This window comes from Patagioenas fasciata, chromosome 2 (genome assembly GCF_037038585.1).
Source record: "Patagioenas fasciata isolate bPatFas1 chromosome 2, bPatFas1.hap1, whole genome shotgun sequence".
Classification (NCBI taxonomy): domain Eukaryota; kingdom Metazoa; phylum Chordata; class Aves; order Columbiformes; family Columbidae; genus Patagioenas; species Patagioenas fasciata.
Genome location: NC_092521.1, coordinates 121,887,999 through 121,913,578, shown reverse-complemented (window position 1 = coordinate 121,913,578; position 25,580 = coordinate 121,887,999). Strand labels below are relative to the sequence as shown.

At 39.4% G+C, this 25,580-nt stretch overlaps 1 protein-coding gene across 1 annotated transcript; it reads right to left on the bottom strand.

The window, feature by feature from the left end:
- Positions 1-2,781: 2,781 nt before the first annotated feature.
- Positions 2,782-23,690, bottom strand: EXOSC7 (exosome component 7). The gene is made up of 8 exons (XM_065831292.2): positions 23,540-23,690; positions 22,484-22,585; positions 22,029-22,123; positions 16,148-16,313; positions 11,819-11,889; positions 7,061-7,184; positions 6,003-6,158; positions 2,782-2,917 (listed from the first exon to the last, which is right to left on the bottom strand). Exons 1-8 carry the CDS (start codon positions 23,594-23,596, stop codon positions 2,813-2,815), a joined length of 876 nt encoding a protein of 291 aa, XP_065687364.1. The 5' UTR covers positions 23,597-23,690; the 3' UTR covers positions 2,782-2,812.
- Between the last annotated feature and the right edge of the window lie 1,890 nt (positions 23,691-25,580).

Below are 25,580 nucleotides of genomic sequence, written 5' to 3'. Positions count from 1 at the left end.
GATGTTTCCTCTTAGTTCTACTGGACTTGAGTCAATGAAAACGTGGCAATATCTACACAGCAACACATGGAACTTTCCACCAGCCCAGATGGGAACAGGAGTAGTTTCAGCTGAAGCCTCTATTAAAACTCTAACTGCTATTTTTGTTCGGGATGGAAAGGAGGGGTTAAAGAGAGCCAAGAAAATAGAAATGGGCAGCATAGCCCTTAGCATGCCTGAGAAACACAATCTCAAATATTTCTTGGCAGATGCAGTATCAACCGGGAGAGCTGTAGGCCCTTTTCCCCGTCAGAGCTTTGTTTATCCATTTGGGATACGGGTTGGTGGCAGCAAACCTCCAGGGGCAGCCGAGCCCAACCAGCAGCTGCGTGATACTTTTGGCCAGGCTCATTATTTATATCTCAGTGGGTAGAAGCAGTCCCAGTCTGAACTGGGGTCACACTCTACCCCACTGCTTTTCAATGCCAACAGATGGGATGCTGTGAGTGTGGAAGGAATAGGACCTTCTGAAGACCACCCCACTTGTTCTGTGCCTGCTTACACAGCTACAGAAACCCCAGGGGGAGGACATGCATGGTCAGAGGAGGCTCTGCAGATACTTGCACCACGTTAATTGACAGTGACACTCTCAGAAAGTGCCTGGTACCAAGTATTTTGTGACTGGGGTAGCTCTTTTTGTATACACAGCTGATGCACGGGGTTCCGTGCTGGCAGCAGACATGGATGCTCGGGTAGCAGGAGTTTGCTTTTTAGGTATCTTGAGCACATAGCCTAGATCTCAGATGGGTTAAATATTTACCATCCTCAGCAAGAAGTACAAAGGGAATGTAAATATATCCACCTCCACAGAGGTCTCAGTTAACATGCTTGAAACACAGTAATGCTTCTTCCCCACCCCCACCCCACCCCAGGTCTCATAACAAACAATTTAAAATTACAAGGATCTGGTGAAGGGACACGAAGCATCTTAAGTGATGTAACTTGCAAAAAGCTTGGAGAATCTTCAGCTGGAAGGCTATGTAGAAATACACTGTTATTACCATGTTACAAGATTCAACCTGGAAGTAACTCCGGGCAGCCTTTTCGTATCCAACCACAAATCTGTAATAAACCAGGCAACAGCTACTGAGAGAATGGCTGTGGTTTAAGACTTGCAATCCTCATTTAGAGTAACCATTTTCTGAAACATTAAACAATACATGACCAAAAAAACACTGCCTGTGGTAAGTCTAGGGTACTGTAAATGGTCTTTCTCCCTTCAGTTTTCTTTCTACATTCTTAAAAGTAGCTTTGTGCAGCAAGGAATAGATCACAGCTGCTGTAAAGGTGATGTCAGGTTAGTCTTTGTTTCACTCTACTGGAGTGATTAAGGATCATATCTATAATCATTGTCACTTGTCTGTATTACTACGTAGCACTATCATAACATATCTAACGCACTACTTACGGTTCTGAAAAAATCCCACCTCTTCAAAATAGACATCTTGGGCAAATTTTTGAGGGATTTTATTTTATTCTTTTTTTTAAACCTGATTGCTTGGAATGGAATGGAGTAGAGTAAAAGCTGCACATACCTGAAATACATAGTATTGTAGTCACCTTGAATAACCACGTGAGTGAGCTCTAGGAAAAGGGCTGAAGAGATTTGGGGACCTTAGGTACACTGTATATTTCAATGCAATCGTGATTATTAATTTGAGATGTAATATGTTTTGTGCTATATCTACAGCTCTCCTTCAGCAAAAACTTTCACCTTTTTCCCACCAAACACGTTCCAGACAAGAAAGTGTTCTTAACCTGATATTAGGAAATTAAAATAAAAAATTCAGAAAACACTGCTTAAGTAAGAGCTAAATGATTCCTGGACTATTGTAATAAGTTTTCCCATAATGTTTGTTCAAAATGATCCTTCTAAAACTTGCAGTTGAAACATCATATTCTTGAAAATCAACTTCTTCCTTTTACTTCTTCCATCTATTCTAGTTTCCTATCCTGCCAAATAAATAGATCTTTGCTGGGCCAGCCAATTTATGCAGGGAGGGAATCGACTGCTCTGAAGACCTGATGATAAAACTCGATCGCATACCTTATCTGCCATCTTCTGTCTTTCTCTGTAAAGGATCGTTACTGACAGCCATTATGCTTTTCCAGCTGAACTACCACACTCCTAAAAACTAAGTTCTTTTCCCTTCTCCTTAGCCACCATGAGAGGTTTTGGCTAGGTTACTATTGTACCTGTTGTCAAAAGGCATAGGCAGAGCCCTAGTAAGCAAACTCAGTTTAAAATATGAACTAAAACTTCAGACCATGTTGTATTTATAACAAAATATAACCACATTTTATTCGAGGAAAAGTAAGATAATTTGAAGGAATCCTTCCAGAAAGCGCTGTTCTCACCTGGCTGGTGAATAAAGAAAAAATTCAAAAGGCCTAAAGCCTGGCTTGTGCTGTACTGAGGACACCTCCATATATGCCCTATAACATAGCAGCTGCTCTGCAGAAGTGGAACACAGGCAAACAGAATTAAGTGGAACCTATACCAGTCACTCTTGAAAACAGACTCAAGCACCTTGCAGGCAATTGCATCAACTGCTGCTGGTGTGCCTCTTAGTTATGGACAGTCACCCATATGGACCGCATCTCAAATTTGCTTATTTGCATTTAACTGCAGCTTTCTTTAAGCTTAGTGACATTTTAAAAGCCTCTTAGCCAGAAGGGTAAAGGTACTGGAATAAAAAGCATCCTTTTTATATATACAAACTGACAAGATTACACAATCAATTAAAAACAGTTTTGAACATTTAATAAAAACTCATCCTAGAAATCCAACTTTCTGCCGTGAAGTCCCCAGACGCTCTTCTTCATCCAAAATCTTCTGAAGGGCTATGTGCAATGACTTGCCTACTCTTTGTCCCGTCTGCAATGCAAAGAAAGCAAAACAAATCTGAGACATATGATTATTAACATGAAGACAATCCTCACGGATCACTTCCTTTTGACAAATATTTTCCCTTTAATGATTAATATACACCAGCTGGTATAATAAAAACACGCTTTTAATTATGAAAAATAATGGTTATGGGAGTTCTATTTTAATTTGATTAAATTTTGGAAAAATGTACACATAAAGGCAGCGCTCTCATTCATCAGAGAAGCATTCCGTGATCATTAACACCAGATCTGTGCACCGCTTGATCACCCAGGAATACAAATTAATACACATCAGGCATGAGCACATATTTAAATCAGCTAGTATATGCAACATCAAGCAATGTGCTAACTGCCAGAGGACCAGAGATACTTAACCAGCAAAGCAGCCTACTATGAAGTTCAGTGAACTCTTGTGAATGCGCTCAGAATTAGCAGACTGAATTTAGACCAGCTCAACACCTTGTCAGGTGGCCAGAGAAACCCAAAATGCACACCGGCTGCATCAACAAATCAGGCTGTGGGCAGATTCTTCATTTTGATGTGAAATTCTGTACTGTCCATGGACCTTCAGTGAGTTAACAGAAGATCATCTTTACAAAAATAAACTCCAGCAATGGAAATCCACATAACAGCTTCTACTCTACCCACATGCACAATTGTACTGTGGAAACAGCAGGACAGGAAAACATTGGGCAATGCTGAAATAAAGATCTTAAGGTAGTGGTGCCTATTAGAGCTTTCCTAGGGTTTTTTTAAATGACCTGAAATACTGACTCCATAAAAAGATGAAGAGAGCCCACCTGTCTCTAAAGTGCCAAAGGCAGTTTATATTAAACTGAGTTTATTAGCTCCTGATCTATGCAACAATCCTATGACTGCCATACAGCTGACCATAAAGCGCTTTCACCTGTTGATGACAACTGCCAACACCATGGGCACACAAACCTTAAAAAAAGATATATTTCTAACAGAAGAACCAGGTTACAGAATACAGCCCATAGTACCCAAAGGGAATATGAGAAGAGGTTTGATGCAGCAGGGTAGCTGTCAATCCTAGACAGTTTGCGTCCTGCTAGGTAAAGGACAGCACACACAAGAATTGTTACAGCTCTGCACCGGGACAAAAATTACAGCAGCAATCTGGGGTCTTGAGGGGTGATACACTTTGCACATTCTTTTCCTCAAATGTAGGACAACATCACTCACACCGCGTCAAAGCGAATGGGAACTGTGCAGAGCTTTGGTATTGACACAACACTCTTGCCATCTTATTCCTGCTTGTCTCCCTTATGGATCAGATCACAACCTCAGTAAAAAAAAAAAAAAAAGCCTAATGCTGCCAGCTTCCCAAAACTTTCCCATGAAACTGCCTTCCTAAGAGATATGTCATAGGAACATCTGTTCTCTACCAGGCAGGGGAAGCTGAATGCACTGACCTGCAGCCAAATCATTAGGGAATGGAGGTGTCAAGCAAGGGTTATGCAGCTCCTCCACTGGACATTCCCAGGCCTTTTTGGGTTTTTTTGGTATCCTAATCAGGCTGCTGAGTTTGAGGCAGGGCCAAAGAGATAATCTCTGATGTCCCTGAAAACATCTTGTGTTTTTCTCATCAGCTTCATCTCTCGCTCCTTCAAACTGCTCACCACTCAGGAGGGAAGACTTCCTCCAAAGCAAATGAGAGATGGCACAAATCACCATGTGATCAGCTTAGGCTTTTAACTCCTTGCAGCAACAAGCACATCAGTAAAGCTCTTAAGCAGAATACGATGGTTTGCAGATTTCCTGTCGTTACCTTCCATGTGCATCTCTGATCAGTGTTTAGACGAGCACAATATAATCCCCAGCACAGCTTTTGGGGGCAGGCTATACAACAGAACTGCAAAAGTTCATTTTGTATTTAGAGCTCAATGTAGAGCAAAATCTGTGATTGAAATAGAGGCTCCAATCAAAGCTTTTTGCAGATAATTTGCACGTGGGCCAGTTTCTACCATGAAGCTGTATCTAACTTAAGCACTTGTCTCTTTGTCGCAGCCTTAGACCCAAAACATCAAGCCTGACATTTAGTTAGAACTGGACTCAAAATTTACCAAAGAAGATACATCAGACATCCATAAGAAGTTTGGTTTCTTCAGGATGCCAAGTTAGAGATGACCCCCCTCTGCACATCTACAAAGATGATAAGGGGGATAAGTGACCTCTCTGGATGCAAATAAAAAGCCTACCAGTACCACCAAGATTAGCACTTTGGATCAACACCATGAAACAGTCAAGTGCCATATATACTCAACATGTAATTTCCACTTGAAAGCAACTGTTTTCAAACTTGGCTCTAAGTTCTACATTCCTGACTACAGCCACACTGAAATTAGTTCTGGATCTCTAGGAAACAGAGCCAGTTTGAAGTATTTAATTTTCATTCTGACTCCAAGTTCAAAACTCAGTTCTGTCTCATGCTCAAGGCCAAACCAAGTCAAGAGAATTTATACTGGAAAACAATTTAAGAAGAGCCTGAAGAAAGGTTTAAAATGGAATTCTTACATGGATGTGAACAACATCCAGATACTAGTATTTTCATGGAGTAGGGACAGATCAGAAACCAAATGAAGGAGCAAAGAAAAACAACAGTAAGAGTAAGCTTATCACAAAACAAATGAGCTGTGCTAGAAGAAAACATCTTGCACTAGCAATTCAAAATACCATCTCTACTTCTAAAGGGACTTCACCATGTTAGAAGTTTTGCTCTTTGTGTCTTTAAGAGAATGAGAGAATTCTCTCTAAAAACACTCCCAAGGTTTACCAACTTAATATTTACTATCGTACAGCTGTGAGGTACTTCCCTGAAACAACTGTGAGTATCATACATTTCAGGCTTCTAAGTTTTTAGATAACTTCCATTCATATTAGATTCTGTTTCAAAGGAACTGTTTGTGACCTGCAGCAAGCCCCTTGTGCACCTAATAAAAGCACCAGGATCTCTGCTCTTAAAGTCTTCACTGCAGCTTTTCAGATACTGAAGCTTTAGTTCGTCCAGTATAATTCAGTATCATCATCAACAGCTCAAAACTCCTTACCTCCATCATTTCAAAAATACTCTCAGGATCAAGGCTGCCTTTCCCCATTTTCTTCATAGAAGTGAGGGCACCTTTACTGGTCACAGAAATGAGCAGGCTGGCCAAAGAACAGGCTTCTTCCTGAAGGGTAGCATCCACCACATGCCTATATCCAATCTGTAAGTTAGTGACAAAACAACATATTAACTTGCAGGTGTCTAAGCTCTTTATTAAGAAGTTAAACTGTGAGTAGTAGCTCTGCTGGCTATCTACAGCCTCCCATCCCAATATCATGTGACTGACTCGACAGCACAGTACTTACACAGCTTCTGACCCCAAATCATGAGTACCTACATAACACAGGTGAGATAAGCATGTCACTACTCCCCACTGTTTTACTCTCTGACTATCCTTTCGTAATTAAACTCCAGATTCCCCTTTCCCCCCAACTCCAAGCACAGACTTTCCTCCCCACTACACATCCTGGGACTTGGGTGAGCCCCCACTTCAGTGGTGGTCTTTTTATACTATTTATAAAAGTTGCTTAAAAGACACACCAGACAAACTTCCAGGTAACTAAATAATCACTAACTCTTGCATTGGAAAATGCAGCTTCCAGCAAATTAACTGTGTTATTTGCAGGCTATATATGGAAAAGGAAAACAAAAACCTGTTTGAAAGGACAGTATTGCACCCAGGAAAATACTCTTTGCGTTACTCCAGGCACATCACACAACCTCTGCGCCTCACAACAATATCCATTTGTTTCAACATACTGAAGGATCTGCTGCTCTGGTTGTTGAACAAGGAATAAATGAAAAATAATAAGTCTTCTGCATGCAAGAAGATGCATTTTAAGAATGCATCAAGTAGAAATCTGCAAGTCAGAAGGTGGAAAAAAACCCTTTTTTGATAAAAGTTCATCTTAGTTAGGAGGCCAGGGATGAACAAATATATACATAGTGGACACTGACCACTTCTGTAACACAAGTTTTATCTCTAGGGAAAAAATTAATGTCAGGTGAAGTTAACAGAAACTGAAGTTTGTAGGCAGAAGGTCAGAAATTTGTCAGGCTTACTTTGCTTAATGTGACGATGCAGGGCACATCATCCACATTAAGTCGAATACAATCATAAGGGTCATCAGACAGCTCAATCTCTTTAGAGCCTTCTTCATCCTCCAGAATATGCACTTTGGGTATTCTGTGGAAACAAAACACGCAAAATCATTGGCAGGACAACAAATACAGATGTCATACAGTCTCAACTCCAGGAAGTGCTCTTTCCTCTAAATGAAGCTATATGCTTAGAAAAAAATCCAGAATGTTATCCAAGTATTAACAACTCCTTTACTGAGACTAAGAAGAAAACATCACTGAGTGGGAAGATAATTAGGATAAGATCATCAAATCTACATTATTCAAACCACTAGAATTTGAATATAAGTGGACAGATTCTTTTGGAATTCGCACAATGCAATTCTGAGCAATTCTTTGTGCATCTGCCTGGACATACAGGAGAGAAATTGCCAAGGCTGAATCCTTTTGTACTGTGGTTCCCAGTCTTGCAGACAAGAGTAAAGTCAGAATTACAGCAATTGCATTGCTTGGCAAAACTGTGACATCAGTAGCAAATACAAGTAGTAAAGCTGTTCAGGAAAGAATGACACCAACTAATGAGACTTGGGGTAAAGGAAAAAGATGACATTAGTAAAATCCTTTCTCTTTAGCAAGATGGGAAGTTTGGCAAGACATTCTAATTCTTTAAGAAACCAGAAGACTACCATTCTAAGGACAGATATACAAAAGCAACGATCAGGGATAAAAACCCAGGCAGAAATCCAAGAAATACTTTATTCTCAATTGTGAGTGCGGGACTCTCTTAACAAATGAGCTAGACAGGCTCATTATCAGTGATGCATATACTGCATTTGTTATGCCACTTAATGGGAGTTTTACAGGATGATTATAAATTGTGCTGAGAAAGCTGTATCAAAAGTAATTTAAAACAATTTAGCAGAAGATCGTATCTCAAGAAGCCAAAAACTTTAATGTCTTATACACCCTCATTTATCCAGGTGCCCACTAGGATGGAGTACTGATTGAGAGACTTTGCTTTACTGGCCAGTAAAACCCACACGTACCTCAATCATACTGCTCTCACTTTTACACATCCGTGGTTGAAAACATAAAATATTTCAAGATGTCCCCAGAAAGCTAACTTCAGTAACCACACGCAATGCAACCACAATCTGTTTGTATAGTAGCACTTTCACAGTAGCATTGTGTTTTATAACTAGACTCTGGAGGTTACATTCTTTTATGTATTCTGTACCAAATCTCTCTTAAAAGAGAGATGGAAACTGATTTAGTGCACTTTTTCCCCCCTCAATGCAAAGTGATTTTTGTTGTTCCCTGGAAGAATATTTTAGTTATTTGTGGCTAAGAGTCCTACACAGCTACACACTACAGCTAACTCTGCTTCAGTGAGAACATATTCCCATCAAGAACATTGGCCTGAGCCAAGCTAAAACAAAAGCTTTCAGTAAGCAGAACAACTGCGGTGTGTACTTTTTCCTGAAATGAAACTCAAAATGCTTTGCAAAGTTACGTAACAACTCCTTGGAAATGAATCAAAGCCTATTTTGAGGTTAAAAATATTCCATTAAAAATTGATGGAATAAAGTCACAAGGTGACTAAGCTCAAGCTACACAGGACAATTGACAGGACCGGACAACAGCCTAGACAAGAAGTGTATGTGCCAGAGTAGTGTTTAAAATGAAGGAAGATTTCAAGAAAATCTGTGAGACTGAGAAATTTTTAACTCCCTCCTAAACCAGTTATGAAACCAGAGCAATGTTTGGTCTGCAAAAGAAAGTTGCCAGAATTCATTCCTGAAAAATACCTGCAAGGAGCTGTTTTGGCCAAGAACAGATGAGAGGCACAAATTAGAACCACTGCAGATGCAAAAAGACAGCTGATCAGACACAAGCATCATAGTTGCATAAAAACGGGGCATATACACAAAAATTAGGCAAAGAGACTGTCGCACAAAGCATTGCCAGAAAACTGAAGGTTTCCTCTCCCAGCTTGTAAAGGTTTATCTTAAGAACTAGGGCTGCGTGTTTACTTTGCAACTTTTATTTTTCTGTTTTGATTCCTGCAATTAATCAGGGCAGAAATCTGTACAGCAGGACTGAAGTCACATAATGAACAATGTTGTTTTCTTTGGGCTGCAGACTCAGATTTGACAACTGCGAAACCAGTTCTACCCTTGCAAGCAGACACCAATTCTGCCATTGCCATGCTGCTCAGCAAAAAAAAGACATAAACCCCCACAAAATTACATCCACAAATCTATTGTGTTATAAACTCCCTAGCTTTCGTAATCTGCCTAGTTTCTGTTGCTCAGCTGCAAGTAGGCACATTCCACAGAATCAAGTTTAATGTTATATCTTGACATAGTAGCTACCTGCACATTTTACAATATCTACATTGATCATGGATAAATCCAGCCTTAAGCACCTTGGAGACACAGTTAATAAGAAAATTTGATATCTGCACATGATCTTGATATAGTTTTTAGAACACAATGAACAATACAAAACTTCAAGGACTAAACGTTCTCCCTAAAACAGTCATATTGTCATTGTTCCATGCCTGAAGGGGATACAATGAGTCAGGTCAGACATGCAAAGAATTTAAATCCCGTAATTCTTGCACAAAATGCCTTAAGTTATGATTTTGCATTTACTCAGCCCTAAAGAAAAATTTGTCCACAGCATTACATAATGGTTAGAGAAAGATTTTAAGGATGAAGCTGAGGTATTCACATGTCCATCTGAACACTTAACAATCTGTAGCTTCAAAGAAAAAACAGCAGCTCCCTGCTCTTGGTTTCAAAGCTGCAGCCAAAGCTGACAATGGTCCGAAAACACTTCTAACAAAAACCTGGTTGTAAACAGATTATAAAAGGCCAGTAAGACTCAAAGAGGGACACACATGTCAAGCAAAGTTCAGAACACTTAATCTGAAATGATCTTCAAATTGACATCTTGTCTTGCTCAGACAATAATATTTTACGGAGAACGGGCAGCTACTGCAAACAACCTTGTGTCAATCCAAAGATCAGTTAGTAGGTACCAACAGAAAGGGAGAGGAACAGTGGACAAGGACAACAGGTTTTCACTTTTTCACCTTTTGACTTCCTGAGCTCGTATGATACTAGTGTTCCCTGCTCAAGTCAATAGACAGGATTTTCACAAGTCAAAAAATCAACAGGCTCTGCATTATGTCATACTGTACCACATTTTGATTTGATATTTGCCTTACACAAGACTGTGGATGCTTGGTCACAGGTTAAAGATTCTATGAAAAATATAGTTTTCAGAAGAATAAAAATAAAGCAGAATCATTAAAACATACTCTCCATGTTGGCGATGTTCCCAAAGCAACAGATTCTCTTTTTTATTATTTATTTATTATAATTACTTTTCATATGATCTTCTCTCTTTATTCAGAACTAAGATTCTGGTTGAAATAAGAAAAAAGACCTAGTTATCTTGTAAATAAAGAATGTGCTTTGGATCTGCAAAACAACTCACATGGGAGCAACTCTTAAATATAATATATGACCTTTGTATCCTGGCAGCTCACACGCAGAGACATAGGTATTTCTTCCCTTTAGTGTCCTGTCAATTCTTTTGTGAGCCATCACACTTGTGACAGTACTTCTTAATGGTACAAAAACTATCTACTGTTAAAAGTTACTGTTGAGAACTTGATTAACAAGTGCAATTTCTCAGCAATATATAGTAATCTTTTATGGATATAATGTAGTCTTTTATGGATTCTCCCCTTACCCTCTTCTGAAGTGTTTATATCCTGATACACTACCTGTCTCCAAAAGCATATTTTCCTCTTTTTCTTGCATGTATTTTTCCAGCTCTAGTACTGTGCTCTGATTCCCTGACAGATAAGCCAGAACTATGCCAGTGACTTCAGCAGATCTCTAATTTACAGCTGAAGAACAACCTAAAATCCACTTTCAAAATAATTATGCTTGTAAGAGTCTAACTTTTGCACCTCTTCCAGCTACTTCTGCTATGTAAGTTTTTTAGCAAAGCCATTACTAGTTCTTTTCTCAAGGGTGCTACAAAACTCTGTATTCTCTTTCATCTATAGATAAAAACAACAGAAAAAATATTATTGAATGTTATCATCCAAACACAGACAGATCACTTGCGTCACTCATTCTGCTATATTTTGTTCTTCCATTCTTTGAATTAAAACACATGGGGCAAAGTTCTTTTAAAGACACATCATTTCCCCCTCCCCACAGTCTCTCACCGCCGTTTTTTCCTCTTAAGTTTTAAAAACAGCTCTAGACTAACAATTAATGAGAAAGAGCATCAGAAGTGGGAAGTCAGGGCTAGTAACAAATCAGTAGTCACACTGACAAAGGGTTGCTTGTTCAGGAGCATCACACATCAGTAAATACTTCTTATTTTAAACCCACAAGGCACCAACACTAAGGCCTCCTCTACTTACAACAAAACCATAGGGTCAAGACAATTTCTTCTGGATCTGGCTACAGAACAAAAGTCATATTGTGAACTTGATTGTGCATATAATGCAATATGACAATTACTAGAAACTGAATTAAAGTCCTTAGTTCATGTTGGTTGCATGCAACAGGACTGACTTGTATCTGAATGCAAATTGCCTTTGTTATTTCATATTTAAATAATTACGCATTAAAAATGCTTAGCTCAGAGAGTACTTCTCTTCCACTTTCATGCCACTTCCACTCACATAAAATGCGATCTGTGCTTTACCTTGTGTTAAAGAGAGCTGCCTTCACTGCAATAGAGATTGCATCAAAGAGGTTCCCACCACATTCCAATAACTGGGGAAGAAAAAGAGAATCTCTTTAAAAGAAAATCAGGTTAGTGCCTTTAAACCAAGTATTTTATTTAAAACCTACTCGAAAAGGCACAAAATTAAGAACCAGAACAGGTTTTTAAAAAACAAAGTTGTCTTTAAGGTCTATATATGAAAAGAAACAACAGATAGGAAATTAAGATTTTAGCTAACTGTATTATACATACAAACCAGAAGAGTTAATGCACTTCATAATAAAATTAATGATAAAATTTAATAACAGAAGCTGAAATGAAACCACTGCTGTTCTTGCTCTTCTTGCACTAAGACAGTGAACTAGATTATGACCAGGATACTTTTTATAAACTCACCATATTCATTCTTTAATGTTAAACAAGCCAATCCTTTTTCTATACTTTATTTCAAAGAGGAGTGACTTTTCAATATCAGCTGAACAAACCCAAGTGGTAGAATTGTTTTCAAAGCAGGAATGCAAATTGTCACTCAGAACATGGTATGAAAAGCTACTTCTAGAAGGGATAGTTATTAAGGCACATCATGATTTATTTTCTACTCTTTTTCCATAAAGAGTCATTGGCAGCTTTGTCTTGTAGCTGAAAAGGATCTAAGGAAATCCTGATATCAAAGTCTGCTTATTGCTAACACTATAATTTGAATTAAAGTGTGTGCAAGTGGGTCTAGCTTAGTTTCTTCCCATGAAGATCAGGAGAACAGCATCGTATGCTATATAAAAAGGCAGGGTTCCCATAACCACTAATACTTTCCACAGGCTGACAGACAACCCAAAGATGTATTTGGTCACAATCCAGTGTTACTTCTCTGATAAGCTCAGCTCTGAGCTGCCAGTACTATTCGATGAACACACGCATCCCCAGCAAGTATTTGAAACTACTTCCGCAAGAACATATGGGTGCCTCTCCATTACATGAATCCACGCTGTGTGATGAGAGCAAAACAAGTTTTGCAATATTGATTGTTCTTCAAAATCTATTTAAGAATGAGATAAACTCCTGTACTGGAAAGAAATCATAAATCGCATTATGGAAAGACAGTCTATTTTTATGAAGACAGACTCAATTCTGTAAAAAGAATGGCAAAAAGTTGGGATCGAAAACTAAATAAAAAAGCGATCCAATTATTTCTTTGCAAACAGCTGCTGGATACAGAGAGGTTAACTTGCCGCTTTCCGTCATTATTGGATTTTACTGGATAACACAATAAGCCCCATAATATCTTTGCTATTAAAACACAATAATAGGATGTGCCTGTGCTGTTGCAAGCCTCATGCTCAGCCTGCTCTTCTAAAGCCTCCTCTCTGTTACAGTGGCACCTACAGGCTAGGAGCACAGCCTGTATCAAGCATAGTACAACAATTCCTCCAAAAAGAAATGAACACTCTCTTCTCAGCTGAAACACCTTCTTCTGAGATTCCCCCCAATTTTTTTTTTTCAAGGACTAAGAAAGTCAGCACAACTGTGAGTTGTGGGAAGCCAAGGAGTCTTCAGAATGAAAAAGTTTTTGAGAGGGGGAAAAAAAGAGACAAATATTGTAAACCTTGCCTTATTCAAATAAGTTTTTCCACAAAAGGACAGATTTCTAAGTTGTTTGGTTTGGTTTGGTTTGGTTTTTTTCCAGACTGGGGGGAATAGAAGAGATGAGGAAATCCTCTGAGGGATGCTCAGTAGTGAATTCCTAAAATTTCAACAGAACCTCATGCACACTTTGATTCTCCTTGCTCAGCACTGCAGGCTGCTAGGGCAAATTACGTGGAAAAGACTATACATGTATCAAAACCACTCTCAACGATGCTTAAAAGCTTATTTCTTACATCAATGACTTAGAAGGAGAAAGAAATAGAGAGAAAGACAGAGGTGGTGAGAACAAGCTTATAGTTTTGCAGTACCGTGTATCTCCACGTTCATGAGCTACTCCTTGGAAGCTGAACACCTTCTATAATTAAGAAAGAATGCATGTATTTTGCAAGGTCAAGGTATATATTCTTGACCTTTAACACATATCTACATGTGCCATTTGTCTGTATCTTTCTAGTATGTATAGTTTAATTTATGTTCTTTCTAGTCTGACTGTACACAATTATAGCACCTCCCAAGTACACTAGCCACTAGAAAAGAGAAAATTTTTAATTGATAAGCTGCATGACTATGCAAAATATATTATTTTCTCTTTTGAGGTTGCATATCTCAAATTTTGTTTACACATACGAGCTGAATATACATGCTTAGATCAAAGCGTGAACAGCTAAAATAAGTTGCAATGGAGCACCTCCAGGTTCATAACCTTGTCTTTTGGAATGAGACACTTGAAAACAAGTACCTTCCCACTTGACCACAAGGTACCAGTATTTTGAAGCTTATGACAGATTTAAGGCTTATTTTCCCTCCAACTTAACTAGGCAACACAAACACTAATGTGAATGATTTCCAGGAATTCCGAAGGAAAACATAATGCTAAGGACTCTCAATAAGCATTGTTATTGTATTCAGAATCTGCATCCCTCAAATAATGAATAATATGATTTGTAGTGCCTTGTATTAACACAAGTGTCATACTTCCACCATGTACTGTTAAAATAGAGCTCTATAGGAATGATTAGGCAAGAGCAGCTTCAAGAAAACCTGCAGGTATCAAGCGCCTACATCAAAAATAAACTCACTTGTGATATGTATGTCTTCTTTTTAGAAGAGGAAATAGTACAAATACCTCAAAAGTGTGAAAATAGAGAGGTTTGGTGTGGGGAAAAAAAAAAAAATAAAAAGCAGGGGGAACAGAATAAAAAGACAAATGTCCACAGTATCTTGTCCCAACCATACCAGCAGTTCATCAATGGCTCACACACTAAATCCGTGTAGAATATGACATGAAAAGGACTCATCAAGTTTAGAGTCCTACTTATGAACCTACAACAGATGCAAGTGTGAAACGTGTCACGTACTGTAGATCTTGATATTCAAAATTCTGATACAACTAGTGGCAGAAAAATACCCAGGCTGATTTTCTCTGTAGCTGGGGACAATCAACAAATCTGCCTAGGAAGCATCAAATCATGACCACTTTTACCTCATAGAAAAACTACGCAGCAGTCAGCTGTATGAAAGTCTTTGTTTGTGCAGTGTTTATGCAATGTTAAGCAGTACATTGCTTAAATAAGCACAGCATTTAATATTCTGTACCTCTGCATGTAATTACCTAGTAACTAAAGGCCTCAGTTTGAGTTCTATTAAACTATGTCAAACTCCAATAAGCTGGTGAGTAGGACTGTTAAAGCACTCAGCAGTGGTACAAATTTCATCATTCTGTATGTGGACTAAGTCACAGTATGTTCCATACCTACTATAATTAGGCTAATGGTACTGCTTTTTAAACACCTAATGGACTAATTTTCACATTTATTTAGGTCTTAGTCTGAGTGTTCCCATTTTGTTTATTAAAACCCTGTATTTATTTTTTTCGCAATACAACTTAACATTTTTCAAATCATTTCATAGACGTTAATGGATTCCTGTGAGTAAGATCCCTCAACATATTTTTAGCAACAGATTTGACAAATAGAAATGCAACTTTGGACCAATAAGAACAGGAAATAATGCTCAGGAGAGTATGACTTGCAGACTTCTGTTAAATTCCCATGACAGAGTGCTTTAAATACAGCATAGTTTGGAAACGGAGCAGCTACATGCACAAGACTTGCATAAAATTCAGTTTCCACTTTTTAAGGGGAACAAATATTCAGTTTCTCTTCTACATTCAATACATGTACACAGGTTTCATCAAAAAGTGCCTAAGCCCAAAGTAACTCTTGCCAGAAAAGTTTCTATTTTACTTTACTGAATTAGTACTGATAATAGTGGTTGGCTACGTTAGGGCTAACAAACACCCATGCTAACTTACATTCATTAGAATGATACATTTCCTGTTACATCTAGCTCGGAGAAAAGTTTAGTCTTCTTTAGTGGCAATTTCCTTGTCAGTATAAGGTCACTGACTTGTCTAAGACAGATTTTGTTTATTCAGTGTTTTTCGAGCTCTGCAGTAGAGCAGTGGCATCAAGAAGAGTAGAAAAAGGGCAAGATGGAAGTTGTGATTAACTGTTATAGGTAGATTCACAAGAAAATGGCCATCCATGCTGTGAAGCATTATATCACATTATGAGAAACATTTTTTATGCGAAAACACACATGGTTATGCTAAGCCAGTGCTTTGAAAAACCTCCTTCAATCTCAGTTTTCATTTCCTTTACTTACCAATACATCAACATAGATAACCCAGCAGTGTTCTCTGGGATTAATACAAAGTGATTTTAAGTCTACACTGCTCTCGCTGCTAAATACTCTGTAGAGAGTGTTTGCTATCTCTGTGCCAAGCTCTTCTCCTCCACGGCCTTCAAATTCAGGAGTAGCATTTGCAGAACTAGATAAAGAAAGAAAAAATACTTTCACTTCTGCAGCAGCCAATACCCAAAGAACATTTCTTAAATATAAAGCATTAGAAATATCTAAGGATTTATATTTATGAGAACAAGCTTCCTGTCTGGTGAAGAAATTATTTCCATTTTGCATAGTAAAACGTCTTAATGAATATAATATATCTACATTTTGCAACAAGCAACTCTGATACTAATTAAATTCCACTACTATGTTCAGTATCCAAGTTACAATCTTAAAGTTGGTGAATTCTTTCAAGGATTATTTCTTAAGCCGTCTCATGTTCTATCATCTCAACCCTTTCAAAAATATAAAAAAGGAGAGAAATCTGTACTAAGTTCAGAACAGCTAACAAGACAGCCTGTTAGAGTCGAATGTTAAATTCCTAAGATAAGAGAGTGGCTAAGAAAAGATGTGACAATATGACAAGTAGAATATGCTGCTTTTTTTCCTAAAGTGACATGACTGACTGACCTTAATTGGTAATTTCTTTACTGACTGTACTCTCTGCTATCAAGCCACTTACAGAGAGCAGCTCATTATTTTTAGCAACTGCAGCTTATGGAGAACAGCAACTAAAGAACATTTTTTTACCAGACGGGATCTGACAAAACTGCGTGGTCTTCACTACCCTGATTCCAACGTAATACACTTTGTTTATGATCAGTCAAGCAAGCAAGTCCTTGAGTGCTGGGACCTTGTACACAGCTAAGATCATTCTAACAAGAAAAGAAAACACACCTACCAAAAAAAAAAAAAAAAAACCACAACAAACCACCACACACAAAAACCCCACAAAACTACACCACACCCCCCCAAAAAACACCTTCGAGCCACAATGAAATAGAGCAGAAATGTCCAGAGATGCATACACAGAAAAACAACAAACAAATATTCTGAATGCAACCTCTGGTTTATAGAGAGGGCAAGAGCATTCCCAAGCAGTGGACCTGTGGCACGCATTGCAGATCTTGTTTTAAATAAACTAGTCAGACCTCTCCCAAATAAATGGGTTATTACAGAACACAGGAAAGAGGTGGTTCCACAGAAGTAGTTCAATATGTTCAAAACTATAATAGCAAAGCCTTCTATTCTCCTGGCTGGGCACCTCACAGTGCCATTTTCTCATGTATGTTTTGTGTTCTGATGATAATACAAACTCTTAGCTCTTCCAACAGGAACACCACAGAAATGCAAACACACAGCTGAAAACAAAGTCTTGGAATAGAACCCCTTCACCTTTAAAAAAACAACTGAAGATCCACATTATCTAGGTATGACTTAAACCATCAAGTTACCTGTATTAACAAGACTGCAACACCTATAAGTAATTCTCCCAACTTGTTCTTTTGCAGAACTGATGAAAACTTATGTAAAGTTCAGTAGTTCTTCCTGGCATTCTGAGTTATTTGCTGCCTCTATAAACAGACAGTACTATGCATGCTTAAAAAAAATAATTACTGACAATCGAGCAGTGACCTATGCTCCCAAACTACATTTGCCACTTGAATAAGCACTGCAAGAGTGGCATAATATTATTTGCAGTTGCATTAGTATAAGCAACAATTTTTTAGGATAGGACCATATCTAAGTATAACTTAATCCTGGAAATATGGTGAGTCAGGCCTTTAGGTCATACTAAACAAGCACTTATCCATGGAAGCAGCTTTCATCCAACTAAATCACTCAATTTAAACCATTCTGTTTAAAGTATGCTTATGCAAGCATTATGATTCCTATGATAAGTTGAAAACAATTATACAAGTCTCAGTCTATGCCTCATTATTATTTCTAAACAGGAAGTTTTATCAAATGTTTTCATTTTTAATTATAAATGGCTTCTTTCTTTGACAGAGAGTAGTAAGAATGTCACACTCAGAGTATTATTGCAAGTTTCACTGCATCTTAATTCTGCTGTTATTCAATTCCTTGCAATCAAAGTGAAACAAAGAAGTAATGTTAGCAGGATACTATTTGGTAAAAACTGCCATTCAACGCACAGACTATTGGAGCCATTTAAAATTAAAAAAAGCATTGTCTAGCACACTAATAAAAGAAAATGTCAAAAAGCTTGGTTTATGGAGTACAGAAAGAACTTCTTAGTGGCCAAGTAGAACACAGTTTCTAGTCCTGAACAGAATGTAATTTTAAAGACTTCGAAAACCATTTCAGTGTCACATTGTATAACAATCAAGATTCCTAAAGCACAATGATGTTTCTGTCACAGATCTCTTCTTTCAAAACCCTTGCTGTTACCAGTCAAAGCCTTTCCCTCACAGTAGTTAAGTACTTCCCACCCGTTTCTCAGACCATTAATATATTATAACCTACAACATAAGTAATTGTAACTGAGATAAAACAGTTAATTAAAGAAAAGCTTACAACTATTTTCATGCTTACCAGAGCTTAATTATACTGAGGATACTCTTCACTTGAAGTCATATTTACTTCAAGCAACCAATACCAGATTTCTATTCTTGCACCAAAAGAAGCATACAACCATTTAAAACAAGAAGTCAAATTCACTGTTTTAGAAACAGCAGTAAGTTAACTACCTCACTTATGTTTCAGAGAGTAGTCAGACGATACCACTTTTACGATATATCTGAACTGCCAAGGCAGTCCTAGAAATAGACAGACCTGAATTCACGTCCAGGTGGTGTCTAACTGTTAATATGCTGATGATATTCAAGCTCATGATCCTACAAAGAACTGGGCTAACATGGGTTTGGATTTAGTCTAGTCAAACTGGTAACTCTGCCAACATGGATCTACTGATTCAGGTCTTTGCCTGGTCAGGGACTGTCACCGCACTTCACATCTGAAAAGAATATCTGCTTATAGAGTTTGAAATACTTTTTATTCAAGCATCAGATGGTGGTGTTCTCTCAAAATTGAGCTCAATCCCATCCAGCAGAGACAACACATTTTTAATGCACCCTAAAAAATGTAAAGACATTTCACTCCTTTAAAACTCATTAGTTTGCCTCTTGCCTCTGCATAGAACAGGTGCCACAATAATGGGATTTATAGTAGGGTAGGGGAGGAGAGAATGAAGGGTTCCTTTCCTGCAGCCACCATTCAAGTGATACCTTCAGTGGCTGCACTGAAATTCAAGTTCCCATTTTCCCCACAAAACACAGTGGAACAATACCTGAGGATCACCTAAGAGCACACTGATGTAGCTGTTCTGCAATACTGCCAACTCTTATGTTTTGGAGAGCCGCTTTCGGCTATAATATTTAAGATACTAACTGACCCAGACTCACATGCAGGCATCACACATAGGCTCAGTCTCTCAGCTGGAACAAAAGCATGTCTGGTTTTCAAAGTGGAGGAACAGATGGCCAAACCTGGACAAATATGTGCCTTGCTTCCCTAGTTCCACAAAAAAAATCTAATGCATTCAAGGAATTCGGATGTCTGCCTTTTCTTTTTTCATTTTTATTTGTTACACTTTGAAAATGCTAAATCTTTGCTTCACTCAAAAGCCAAAACAACCCCTAAAAAGTCAGTATTAGAACAGCTCCAAAACCCAAACATGATTAAAGCAGACACAACAGCCTCTCAATGGCCATGATGACTGTTTTCTCCAGTGCTACTGGGCAGTAACGACACCACCTAGGATGTGCACTTGTTCTATGTTGACTAATTTCTAATATCACAAATTAGTGCCCCAAAAATAATCTCTTCCAGAGACTTGCATTAAGTCTGTCTCAAAATGGGACTATATGTGCTTCTCAGATTTTAGGTTCTCAGATTTTTAGGTTCTCAGAGCAGAATAAAAAGAGACAGAGCTTTGGGGCAGTGAATTACATACATGATTGAGCAAGTGATTATTTTCAGCAGTACAAGAAACCTTGAAAGTTTCAGGAAATAAGCATTTTAAGATAGCACACACTGCAGTCTTGGGTTTTTATCATTAGTTCCAACAATATAAAAGCCAAGCAGAACATACAGGATGTGCAGCGTATCAAACTATGCTCCCTTACTACCACCCAGTGGCAGCCTGGAAAAGCATCGGAGTACTGACAGCATCTCATATCCATCTACAGACAACAAGCTGCCTCCACTTTGCATTTTGTCTTCTGGATCTTTCTGAAGGCTAGATGGTACAAGCATGGGAGAAGTGACTACCCTTCTCCAAAATTTCAGCTTTTGGTCTGTGTTGTCACAGAAAATAAAGATTATCTATTTCTAGAACTGACAAGATCCACCTTGCACAACATTGCTGCACATCTCCCTCTCAACTTCTTATGAAGTAGAGATTAACAGTTAGGAAATGCAACCTAACATTCATCTAATGAGTTGAAGTTTTTCTAAAATTTATTTACATATGAAAGAAGTGTCACTGAATCGCAACATCCCCACAGACCACCTGTTTTACTAAGGAAGTGTCCTATTGTCAATGGACTTTCTTTATATAAAATCCACCAGAACAAAGCAGGTAGTATTTAAGATATTTCATACATGAGTTTTATAAAGCAGTCAAGCTCAGATCCCCCCCTAACAGCATGACCACATTTGAGAACATCATCTTCCTGTTCGATATTTTTTGAACAGAAATCATAAACAAACCATTAATTCATAGATGAGGCCTTCCTCCTACAAAACCTAAACTTCCCAAGTTAACTAGTACATTGTTATGTACAGAGACAGTCTTAGAAAAGGCTGCATAATATGAGAGATAGAAATGTTAAGGTAGATATAGCAAGTCAAGTCAGACAGATTATCAGATACACAGTAGCTCTCATGCCTTAGCTTTACTAATGGTATATTGGTTTAGTATTAGAGAAGCAACATTTATTGCTTTTAATAAGGATCACATGCAAAACAGCTAACTTGACAGTGCCAAGGCTTTTGCAAGAGTTTCCCAAAGCACCTTATTTCAAAAAGAACAGTTCTAGAAAGTCTGCAAGATATGGGTACTGTAGTTTCAGACAGCAGACAGTCTGGAATAACATTGAGATGTCTCTGTGCTACCTCTGAGCAATGTGAAAACAAGAGCTCTCAGTTTTCTTCTCGCTTCCTTCAAAATCCAAGCACTACGAAGACTGTAAGGATAAGCAATAGTCCATTTGCAGCACAAAGCCAGGAATAAGATTAAAAATAAATACTAGATTAGTTAACAAATGAAATACTGATTCACTGATAAATATCATAACTACATTTCTAATTAACTTTTTCATCTGAAGTTTACAGTGAGAATTTTCTAAACAGTTTTGTACAAAACACACTTCAAACTTTTTACACTGCTTTGTAAGACAAAGAAAGCAAAATCCTTTAGGTACAGTTAGAGTACAGTCTGTATCAGCCAATTCTTCTCTTCTGGAATTCTTCATCTTTGAAGAGACTTTTTCTATTCTATCATTGTCAAAAAGACAAATGACCTTATAGTCAAGAAATCATGTGTAACTGAACCATTAGTCTTTTCCAACTGCATTGAGTCTATGCAACTTGTGATTTTTTTTAACCTTTCATTCTTTAACTCCTCTTGTTTTGCTTATTTTGAGTCTGCAGAACCAGCAGAAGGTTTCTGAACATCCACCATTATTGAAACAGTAAAATAACTAGTTTATAGTACTCAGATCCTGATGGGAGGTTAATAGAATGAAGGTATAAATTTCAGAAGAATAGCAAGATCTAATTAGTCATTTATTCCAAATATTAGATCTATTTCCTTCTCTTCTGTTATACTAACCAGTCAACAAAGAATTCCAGGTAACCTTCATCTGGTTTCTCCAACTTTGGTGTCCCCATTTCAGCTTTTACACCTACCAAGATATCAGTGTGTCCCTGTTAAAACAGAAACATATCACACAGTTTTGCTTTAATCTAGAGGAACAGAATTATTTTTCCAGCGATTAGGCACAAGAACAATTTCATTTTTTAAAGATTAAATGGTAGAGTAGTTCAGGCTGAAGGCTTTCCAGGTACTTGACAGTAAATCTAGCTCAAGTAGATAAAGTCAGCCTGAATGAATGATACATTCTGTAATTATTTCCTTAACCAACAGTTTCAGCTAGTGCTGTATATATGCACATTTTATTACACACACAAACCCATCTACAAATAGCCTCTGTTTATCTTAAAACTAGTCTCATAAACCCAGAAATCTCATCAGCAAGGTACATGACCCCAAAGAAAATTACCAACCAGCTTTACTCTTGCAGATCCACTTGTGTTTGATACAACATCTGTTTCTACTTCTGCACATCTGTAGTCTTCGCAGCCACGACCATCTACACGAAGGTCCTCCTAAGAACACCAATCAAGATACTGTGCTTAAGGGAATTAGTTAAAGAAAGAAACTGTGACTTTAAAATTTCCTTTTCCTATGCCAAACACAGCAGTAAAATTAACATAAAAGCAACAGCTCCCAGTTTCATCACTAGCTTTCACTTAAGAGTATAACAGAACCAACTGCTCTTTTCCATTCACCTCTCATTTATCTACAGCTTGCAACATCTTCCTGTAGACAGACCTGAACTCCCACAGTACTTCCATCCTGCTTCAATAGAAAGCTTCAGACTAAAAAAGTGTAAAGATCTTGGCTTTAAAAGGTATTTTACCTGACACAACACTGGTCTTTCTTGGGATACTCAAGCTCTGTACTTTCACATATGTAATTAGGACCCAGAAGAGAAAAACAAGCCACCAGCCTCATCTGTTTGCATTTCAGAAGCAGATATTATGTGCCCTATGCAGCTCACTCCCATAAAAATACTTTTCTTTGTTGTGAAATACAGTTTCTGTACTTTGCTAAGTACAGTCCTTTTATCTTTGGCATTTCTCCCCACCCATCCTTCCCTTTTCCTCCTTCGTCCACTCTCTGTTCCTTGGCTCAGCGACACGCTAAAGCTCTATACAAGGGCAAAAACTTGAGAAGGAACAAGGGAAAAAGGGGAAAGAGATGGACAAGAAATGCAAAAAACAAACTCACGTCCTGTTCTCACTGTGCTTCGATGCTCACTCCAAGATTTCCCCCGCAGACATAACCTAATGGACAGCTCCCTCCCGCCCATCCAATAACCCGTTCCCGCCCCACACCTGCTCACAGGGAGCAAGCCCGGGAGGCGGGGAAGGGCCCTGCACCACTCCTTACAGGACAACTATTACCGGCCACAGGCACGGCCGCCCACGCTGCCGCCTCCCTAGGCTAACGGGACCTCCCGCAAGATGCCTTCCGCACTGTCCCCCCGCTGCCGCTACCTGGACGCCATGCACGATATAGAGCTTCTCCGCTTCACTCAGCACCACGGACGCCATGCCGCCTCTCGGCTCGCGCTTTTCCGCTTCCGGCTCTCGGCGCCCTTCCACTTCCGGCAGCACCGCCGCCGCTACTGGCAACGGCCGCCGCTACGCCCAGCGAGAGCGGGCGGGAACGTGACGTCTGGCGGGGGCGGGTCTCGCGCCTGCGCAAGCGCTCCCCGCCCGCGCGCCCAAGGCGGGAAAGCAACGGGGTCGCTCTAAGTGCTGTTGCGGCGGGCTCGCCTCGGGGGCTTCTTCTTTTTCTGAGCGAGGGGGGTGTGTGGTTACTAAGTTTCCCACAGAAGGCTGTCAGGGGAAGCAGGTGCGGCGCTCTGGGCGTGGTGCCCGCTGGGCACCCCCGCGTGCCAGAAAACCCCCCCTCATAGAAGCCGAAACTCCTGCTAAAGCAAAGGGGCTGGGCCTGGGTAAAGGCTCCTGAAGGAGGCTGTGGAAATGCTCGACTGCTTGGCAATGGCTTTCGTAGTGATGATCCCCGCAAGAAAAGAGGAAATGCTGTCCGAGCCAAGTGCAGCGCGTGGGGGGGCAGGTTGGATCAGGGAAGAAACAAAGCGCCCTCGCTTAGGAGAGTGCTGTTTGTCCTGTGCCAAGTGTCCCTGGGAAAGCAGACATGGAAAATGTAATTAAAAACTTGTACTATATATTAAAACAATAGTTGAGGGGTGTTTTTTTGACAGCCTTAATTAAAAGTTTCACAACGAGTGGTTAATGTTGGAAGCTTCACACTCCTTTGCACAGCTCTTGTGTAATATTTTGAAATTATTTTAAAAGTTGCTGTCTGGCTTCATGCTGATGCTAAGGTGGTGAGAATGACCCATGGCGTAAAAGGATAATGTGCCATGCTGCTGGAGCATCTCTAGGTGCTTCTACTTCTCTCTGAGACTCCTTGCTCAATCAAATGTACAGAGCATTTCTGGCTGTGCCTGCTGGAGCAGGTGTGATGCAGAGGGAGCAAAGCCGAAGAGCGAAAAGACATTTTGGAGGTTTTAACTTCTGGTCTCATTAGAGAGCCGCACATCCATCAGAGCAGACACGTTTCTGGGATGCATCCCGTGGCTTACTTGCATCCAAAAGGAGTCGAGTTTCTGCATGCCGGGATTGTTGCGTGGGAATCGCTGGCTGCTGCTCAGCTGGGAGAGCCAGCAGCAGAGCCTGACCAAGCTGGGGGCGGAGGCTTGGGTAGCTCACCCTCTCCACTGACCCTGAGGGGGTGTGTGGGGCTGGGCCTCCTTCCTGGGCCAGGGGGGTGCCAGGCAAAGGCTGTACACCTGCAGAAAAGGGGCCTGGCTTGTACGTTCTCCCTAAATAGCATCTCCCAGTGCTGCCATCCAGCACAGATGAACCCTTTGTCTGACCCCATGGCACGATTCTCGCGTGCCCTCATTCCACAGCATGAGCCAGCCTGCGGTAAGGAGAAATTGGAAACTTCCTTCTAAAAAGTGAATGCCTGATCTTAAATAAAGTGCTAGTGCAGGTGCACTCTATGATTCCCACTGAGAGCATGCAGGGAAATGGTATTCTGGCTCGCAGTCCTGCCTATCTCACAGCCTAGCCCACAACACACAGTTCCAATTGCAATGAAAAAGTGACTATTTTTTAATTCCCCCCCGTGTAGTCTACTTAATGTGAGCCAAATTTTTTAGTAGTCCAGAGGCTCAGCTAGCAAGTCTTGTTTATATGCAAAAAAAGAAGCCCAGGTCTGGCTCATTTCTCCTCAGGGATGGCAGAAGGCATCCTTGCTCTGAAGAACTCTTCTTAGCATGTATAGATTCCTGTCTCCAAGGCAAGGGTGAAGGTTATTGGACAAAAAGGATGCCAGCTGTTTGTGTTTTGGTGGTGGGGTTTTTGTGTGTATTTTGTTTTTCTGTTTTGTGTTTTTGTTTTGTGTTTGTTTGTTTGCTTTAATTAGGGCAAAGCAGCGTCTTTTCCTCTAACCTTGTGATGGTAAGTGGATGACAAGCGTTGACTGAAATAAAGCCAGGGG

Bases quoted from the DNA above. Each gene is read 5' to 3' on its own strand.
- EXOSC7 (XM_065831292.2), bottom strand. From the start codon at position 23,596: ATGGCGTCCGTGGTGCTGAGTGAAGCGGAGAAGCTCTATATCGTGCAT. The intron at 22,124-22,483 runs GTTGGTAATTTT...CTGTTTTAACAG, and splicing joins GATCTGCAAGAGTAAAGCTG to GGACACACTGATATCTTGGT. The intron at 2,918-6,002 runs GTAAGGAGTTTT...TTTGCATTGCAG, and splicing joins GTATTTTTGAAATGATGGAG to ACGGGACAAAGAGTAGGCAA.